We start from the raw sequence: 8,349 nt of genomic DNA, 5'->3' as shown, positions 1-8,349 counted from the left end.
AAAACTTACTTTGGAGACTGCCAGGCATTTAGCCTCGTTGATATCACATAGCGCTGAATTCCTCAGGTTAATTATGGCTGGTGTAAAAAAGCATTGCTTTTTGCCAGTATTGGAAACTAAATGTATTCATGCCTTCCTGAATGCTTTCTCAGCAGTTGACAGCCTTGACATTTACATAGGGGTGTGGTGAAACAGGGCACCGACACCCGTAATCATCACGAGGAAGGAAAGCATCCAATGATATAAAACTCTTTCACAGTCTCTGCCTTTCCCTGGAAAAACAGCATCTGGCTCAATGTAGGCACAGACTGTCTGCAAGGGCTTTTTTTGTTCTTTAAACAGAACTCAGCTGACAGGTTACTTTCTGGAAGAGGCATGGTAATCTGTCTATTTATGTACTGCCTTTGAGAGATGTAGCCTCAAATTAGAATAGGAATTGGGAACTGAAACAAAAGGGTTTACAGAAAAGGGAGACACTGGGATTCTTGGCGTGTAGGCTCTGTGCAATCAGGTCTCAAAAGCATTTAAAAAAAATAGAATAATAAGAGCTTTGTTGTTTTTATAGCTGATTAAATTGAGCTGACATCTCATCCTGCAGACATGAGCATACTGCTTGATCTAACCCACATTTGAAGATGTGTATGATGTTCAGTGAGAGCTGGAAACATCATTATCCTTCCTTTGGAGTTAGCCCAGTGTTTACTGAGTGCCTGCCTTTGGAAATGGGCAATCCCTCCCTGGGAGCTGACAGAGGAAAAACATTTGATTTGTGGTGGTCAGGATTCTGCCCTGAGCAGCCTGCAGCACTTGACAGTCTTCAGGCTCTGGCAATCCCACTGACTTTCACATGAGTTTTCCTGGAAATGGAGAGCTCAATAAGACAAACTGTTTATTTGGGCACTGGATCTCCTATCCATGTTCAGAAAACAGGATGACACTGGTTGTACCTCATTGCTCTGTGTTTTCTCCAGTGCTCTGATGAACTTCCCTCCCCAATTCTGCCACCTTCTCTGGGTCCTGCTTCTGACCCATCTCCTGACCCAGCTCACTCTTTTTCCTAAGCCCAGTCCAGCCTGAGACCTCAGCATCCATCCCTCTTGCTTGTTCAGACCCCAAACTGAGGGGTTGCTGAGGCTTAGGAGGAAGACGGCTTTTGGAAACACTCAAAAATATCCCCACATGCCTCATCTGAAGGTAAGGAAGGTACCTCAGAGTCAGGGGCCAGAGCTGGTATTGTGCCTCAGGTCTCTACCACTCAGGTCACATAGTGACAGCCAGAGAGCTGTGGCATGCCTTTGCAGCTGGCCAGTGCCATGCAGTGACACACACTGGGGTTATGTGTGCCCAGAGAGATGAGAGTGGCTCCAAAAAAAAGCAATCAGCTCTCACCTGGGGTAGAGATAGGCACCTGCCAGGTGTTCTATAAATTAAGCTGTCTCTATGAATTATCCTGTGACACTGGAGACACAGAAGATTCTGTTTGAAGATCCATCTTCACCCTGCTTTCACAGCTGTGGAGATGCTCTCACATTTGCAGCAGGCTCTGCTTTGCCATAAGCAGGGCAGCTCATTGTCTGGCATTGCTGTCACCACACTCCTGCTGCACTGACTGCTCTCGGTGACCAACACACTGCTGTCATGCTGCTTCTAAAAGCTTTGCTCCCTGTCAACACCCAGACATGCTGAAAATGTTTCCTGTATCAAGGGCTCTGTCTATACCCTGAGTTTAAAAGTGGACAAAGGAAGAGGAGGAGGCACACTCAGATCTGTGCAGGTTGTTTGGGGCTTGCTGCCACAGAGCTCCAGAATAACTGCACTTGGGAGGTGAGGCTCTGGGGGGAACTGGGACACAACAGGCCAGCCCTTCACAGGTGGGATAAACAAGAGCCTGCAGGAAAACACTGTATGGCTTCCCCAACGTTTGCAAGTGTTCCAGGTCTTGTTACAATGTCCAGCTGAGCATCTGGGTGTAGCAGTGTAAGCAGGACACATGTGTGGATTACAGCAGTGGTCAACCAGCAGCATGGACTTCACCTGAAAATCCTCCATTTGTCTCCAGATGAGTCCCTTTTACAGATATCTATCTATCTATCTATCTATCTATCTATCTATCTATCTATCTAGAAATCACATATATTGTGTGTGTATATATATATATATATATATACACATGTATACACATACACACACATATATACCCAAGATATTGCACATGTCTGTTGCATGCACCTTTACTTCCAAAGTTCTGCAGGTAAATAACCATTTGGTGTTTGATTTGTTCTGCATGCAGCACATCAGCTGATCCTGTTACAAGTAATTCAAAGGCTTTCCAAAGGGGTAAATCTCTGCTTATTTTCATTTCCTGCCTCTAGCAATGTAGTAAAAAGTTGTTTCATTTGCTGTTTGAAACCTGCAAGCAGGAGTGAAATATTCAGAAATCCAGGACAGGTCAGAGTGTAGATTTTTCCACTGTCCCAAAGCCTAGTTTAGTCAGCTGGTTGAATTAGAGTTGGTAAGTGTGTAGAAGGGCATAAAAGAAACCCTTCACGCTCTGTAAAAGCAGCCTTGAGGTGCAGCAGGGCTCTGCACAAGGGCACTAATTTGTCACACAGTGTCCCCAAGCTGCACTGCACAGCCCAGGGTGGACGTGGAAAGCAGGACACAGCAAGAATTTCCTAGAGCCTCACTGTGGCTGAGGGGTTATCATCCATCCCCGGCAGATAAGTTTTTCTTTCCCAAAGGAAGGACAAAGACCAGCAGACACAATCCTGAAAAACAGTGTGCCTCTGAAGAAGGACATCCTCTTGCTTTGTGCTCAGGCATCTGATATCTGGCAACTGATTTGCTTCTTTGTATATACTGGCTGGATCATCCAGTGCCCTCCTGTACAGAGGGCACAGAAAAATTGAAATTGTTTTGCCTGGAAACAGATGCCAATTCAGATCACTGGAGAAGGGCAGAAAGAGAAGAAACATCTCACGGGAGTTGTTGACACAGGTAGGATGCTGGAGATGGTCCCAATCTCCAAAAGCCTTTTGTTCTTCTGTTTCCCAAGCAGCTTCTTCCTTGAAGTTTTTCCTTTGTGTGTGCAGGCAAAAACATGGTGGAAAGAGCTGAGCTGAGCTCACATGGATCACTGGAACTTGTGGCAAGGCTGCTCTTCCCCTAATGGAGAGAAATGCCTTGCTCCCATCAGGCAGTGAAATGACAAACGTGAAAGCCTCACTTCCAGCTTAGTCTCAGTGACCAAAAGCTGCTGTTGGCTTTTTCTTTTTGCAGAAGATCTCTTCACTCCCCACAGTTCTTCTCATTGCTCCCTGTAACTTTGTACAGAGGGGCAGGAGGAATAAATAAGAGGGAAATGTTGCTAGGCCTAAGCCCCACTCTCAGCATGCAGTACTCAAAGCCTTTCTGCTTTGGCTTAATCCGGAAACAGGAGCCAGTGGAACCCTCTGTGCCTGCAGCACAGTTTGGCCATTGCTGGCACCAGGCTGCAGGCTCTGGACTGAGTTTCCAAAGGCTCAGGACCAAGACCTGCCAAATTTAGTTTTCCTGGACTACTCTAGAGAGCCTGCTGCTTTGTTTCATTTTGGTTTAGCTGTAGGAACACTTTCCTCCTTCTAGCCAGGTGCCTGCAGCGTATGGGGTTTACTTTCACTAGCACTGCATGGTAGAGCCATAGTTTTACACCAGCTCTGCTGTGCACTAAGAGGTGTTCACAGCTCCAATTTCACACTCTGGAGCTGACAGAGGTCATTGTGAGCTTCGTGTGACAGCAGAGGTGCTGCGAGGTGGAAGCACAGGGTGCACTGAGGGGGGCTGCAGGCCAGTGGGATGGGAAGAGATGGGGCACGGGTGGGAAGACTGGAGCACTCACAGCCACAAACCACTCACCTGAGGACAGCTAGAGAAATGCAGATACACAGCTGGATGAGAATGGTTTCAGGGGTAGAAAAGAGGACAAATAAGTAATATCTTACATGTAGAGAATTAGCATCTATTGTGAATGTGGATGTGAAAGGGAGTTGCAATCCAATGAAATAAAAAACAGGTGTAAAAGTATGTAACAAATCATAAAACTGACCCCCAGGAGAAACTGGAGTGAGGAAGAAGAAGCTATCACCATCAACCTCACATTCCTCCCACAGAACAGCTCCAGATGCTGATGATTTCCTGTAACACCACCGTCAGAATGAAACCACCAATGATAGGATTTAGATGAGCATAGGCAGAGGGAATATAAACATCAGCAATAGGGATAGAAGATAAGAAGTATACAAAAGGCTTCAATTTATTTTTAATTATTATTATTGCTATTGGTTTTTTTTTGATTGGAGTATTATTTATTTTTCTGTAATCATTTGACCTAAAGTAATAATGATTTTTTATTAGATTTCAGTTCTACGGACACTCAATTCTTATCTTTATATATAAGGTATGTTTCTCTTTTGTCCAGAAACAATATTTTGAACATACACTGTAAGAAGATTTCTGAATAGCTCAGAAACATTCTGTATTTCTCACAGGTTCAAAATCACCAAATACTTTATAAGCTGAAATCACCACCAAATGTGAAAAATGCGTCTGCCCAGGAGAGATATAAGAAGATTCTCAGCCTCAGATGGAAAGGTAAATAGTGTTTTGGGTAAAATCAACTTTTTAGTTTTTCCCTTCAAACATGTTCCTTCTGTCTTGGATGCTCTCTCTGTGAGTCAAAACTGATTCTGTTCCTCTTCTAGACTGCACTTTGTCAAAGAGGAAAGCCTCAACAGACACCTTATGAATTAGGAACCATTATTTTTAGCCACGGATCAAAATTCAAAGAAATAAATAGAAACCTCCAAACTCCTAGTCTCTTTCTAGTTCCTCAGTGAAGCTTTCCATATAAATGTCTTCCATTTCTAATGGTTCTATGATGTTTTACGGATGTATTATGCTTACAATAAAATCCAGTAGCAATGCATTGCCATCAAAAAGGTGCCCTTAGCACCAGCTTTTCTAAACTCCTGGAGAAAAAAAATAAGAAGAGGCCAAGGCCAAGAGCCACCAGAGCAGCCAGCCCTGTGCCATTTGGAACCATAAAGAAGTGAGCAAACCTGAGGTACTCCTAGTTTTGGGCTGGGCTTCTCGGCAGAATTGCAGTGTAACCTGTAATTACAAGGTACAGTGTAATTAGAGATGTTTTCACATCCTGGACATCCTGGAACTGTGGTGTGGAGGTGATTGGCCAGAAGCCTCATGGCCATTCCTGATTCTGGGGTTTTGGCTTCCCTCTTCATTGGAGGTACTTGCAGAATATTTTTCTCTTGACTTCTATATGTCTCTTCACCAAGTCAACTCACAAGACAACCTAAAATTAATCTCTATGACTAAAAGCATCTTCCAGATGCTCCTTGAGCTCTGACAGGCTGAGTGCTGTGAGCACTTCCCAGGGGAGCTTTATCTTAACATCTGCAGCAGGTGAGGGTTGTTTAATGGCTATAAAGCTTTGGAAGATGTGCAAGATCTAGACCCAGTTTTGTGAGTCGCTTTGGTTTTCTCTTTGGATGACTCCAAACAACATTTGGAGATCTGATACTTGAATTCTCTCTAGTTTGAATATACTTACTGTATGTTTTTCTTCTTGTGAAATGAAAATAAGGATTTCCTGATATGCTGTATTTTCCCTTAAAGGGAAGCCCTGTTTTCCTACCAAAATGGGGAGACACCATTTTATTGCAATCTGTTGATTTATAGGATGCATGGAAACCCTCCTTCCTTAAACAGAGCTTGCCATAAAGGACTCTCAGTTAATTTCTTTTCCATTAATTTAATTTTGGCCAGGTCCTTCTGCCTCATCCAATAGGACCTTCCCCCTTAAACCTGTAGGCCTTGGTCCCCTGTGTTTTAGCAGGGTGTTGCACAAGTCTGATTGCCTAATCCCACTTCCCCCATTGCTGCTGGCTCTGACCCGAGTCCCAAAGCGGGACATCTGAGAAATGCTTTGATCAAAGCTCCCCACCCGCCGGTGGGGTTTGGCCATTACCCTTTTGTTTATTCCCTTGCTGTGCAGCAGGGGCACTCCAGGTATTTCCCTGCTAAACAAAGGGAGGCGTTTAAACCCAGCAATCTGCTTTATGGCTCTGGGCACCGTTAGTGCACACACCGTTTGACTCTTTTCTCTGCAGAGATTAATGCTGGCATCTTAAACGTTGCTAATGCCTTATAGACAATCCATTAACATCAGTCTCTCCTAAGTGGCCAGCCATACCATTATTTATAAAATAGGGATCCTTTCCCAGTGCTAGCACTAGCAACCCCTTGATTTCCCGGGCATGGAATCATGCCTGTTATCAGCTGTGGAGTATTTTACACTGCTACATATTTTTTACTATGGAATGAGCTGCGTGTGTGTGAGTGACATGAAAAAATCCCCATAAAATAGCAGAATATTGCTATTCCACTTGCTGCAGTGTATGAGCTGATCTGGTTAGACACGAAATGCAGACAGAAATCCGCCTCACCTCTCAAGCTAATTTTAGTCTCTCCCTCTGTTCTCCGTGGCTGTGTGTGTATAAAATCACTGGCAGTCTGACAGCGTTTCAGTAACCTGTGCCACGCGCAGAGCGGGATGTACTCACCAGCCATCTGCTTGCATGGCACGGGTTAACTGAGCCTGTGGGATTGTGCTTACCTAAACAAAACCACTGCAGTGAGGGGAAAAACAATGAATGGGTGGAGATGATCAGCCCATGCATTCCAGCTAGTGCAGTCCAGGCAGCAATGACAGCCTGAAGGTTGCAGCAGCGTCGGGATCAGCATTCCAAGTGCACCAATCTTGCAGTCTGGAGTGATTTTACGTGGAGCTGTTCTTTATTTGCTGAGCCATGGCCAGTAACCAGGCCAGCCTGCAGGATGATCAGAGCAGGCACTGCAAGTTCTTATCCTACATGTTCTACCAGGCTGTGAGAGATCACAAGCCTGTGTGGATGCTGGAAGACATGAGAACTATGGAGTATTTTTACTGGGAGGAAAATGCCAGCCTACGAACCTACTCACCTTCAGAAGCCCTTCTCTATGCAGTGGTGCATAATCACCTGCCTTATGCTCAGTATCTGCTGTCTCATTTTCCAGAGGAGGCTCTCAAGGTGCCTGGGGAACACTTCTGCTATTGCCCATCCTCTGCTCCTCACCTGGCCATGGCGGTCACATATGACAGGAGAGATATCTTGGGACTGATCATCAAAATTGCGCACAAGCTCCCCAGCTTGAACTCCTATATCAATAGGGCTGGCTGCTTTCATCTGGAAGACGGGAAAACACCCCTGCACCTTGCCTGCGAGCTGCTGAGGTCAGAGACTGTCCTCATCCTGCTCGGGAACGGAGCCTCTCCCAGGATAGAGGACAGTAAAGGGCTGACCCCGCTGGATGTCATCCTGGAGCAGATGTGGGACTCCAAAGTCAATGTTGCATCAAAGAAGCTCTGCCTCGACTACCTCTTGCTCTTCATGCCCAACCCACAGTTTAAGATGCGGAAAGTTCTGCAGGAGCATCCAGACCACTGGACAGCTTTGCTGGGAGAAGACAAATTCAACAGCCTGGTGGGGAACACACCTGCTTCTTTATATCTGCAAGCTATGCAAACTATTCTCCAGACTCTTCCCCCTTCCCACTTCCCTAAAAGCATCCAGGAACTACCTATACCTCAGGCACTAAAGCCCTTACCATCCTATGGCAAAAAGCTACCAGCAAAAAATGTGGTAAATGTTTTTCCTTGACTTTATTCAATGGGTCTTGGATTTTCCAAGGCAACTTAGAGGAGCTGGCTATCCACCCTCTGCATTTTAGTGTGATTTTAGTACTTAACCCATTAGGCTATGCTGGAAAATCCAATATTTTGTGACAAGATTTTAAATGTCTTTTCTAACTGATTGCAGGCACGGCACTTTTAAAGGCAAAAGCCTTCCTTGTTTTCTGTTTTATTGTGCATGTGAAGGGTTAACTGTAGTTGAGACTGTGTTATGTTTGGTTTCTTAGTTGTCAGCTGGTATCAGTGTATCTGAATTCCCAATATGATAACTGTATCATGTGTAATGCACCTGGGTTAAAAGGAACTACGTACCCAGTGGGATTTTTAAATGGTGTCACTGCTGGAGCTGGGAGAAATACCATCTCCTTCCAACGGGGTTCAAACATCAAGTTCCCTTTCTAACAATGCTCAAGCATCATTAGTAATAACCACAAAGTGCATGGCTGATGTTGCAGGGATGCAGAGGCAGTTCCTGCAGGATAACTGATCCTATCGAGTTACTTTACAGCAGGTCATGGTGTGGAGGGCATGAGTTCAGAGAGGGGCTGTGTGTTTATTCC

General features: G+C 45.0%; 1 protein-coding gene across 1 annotated transcript; it reads left to right on the top strand.

Moving 5' to 3' along the window:
* Positions 1-6,866: 6,866 nt before the first annotated feature.
* Positions 6,867-7,906, top strand: LOC132071618 (ankyrin repeat domain-containing protein 9-like). Its single transcript, XM_059469289.1, has one exon. It carries the CDS (start codon positions 6,867-6,869, stop codon positions 7,755-7,757), a length of 891 nt encoding a protein of 296 aa, XP_059325272.1. The 3' UTR covers positions 7,758-7,906.
* Positions 7,907-8,349: the final 443 nt, after the last annotated feature.

Source organism: Ammospiza nelsoni, chromosome 3 (genome assembly GCF_027579445.1).
Source record: "Ammospiza nelsoni isolate bAmmNel1 chromosome 3, bAmmNel1.pri, whole genome shotgun sequence".
Lineage (NCBI taxonomy): Eukaryota > Metazoa > Chordata > Aves > Passeriformes > Passerellidae > Ammospiza > Ammospiza nelsoni.
Note: the sequence above shows the minus strand (reverse complement) of the source record. Positions and strands in the feature narration are given on the sequence as shown.

Coding starts and splice junctions, on each gene's coding strand:
- LOC132071618 (XM_059469289.1), top strand. CDS start 6,867: ATGGCCAGTAACCAGGCCAGCCTGCAGGATGATCAGAGCAGGCACTGC.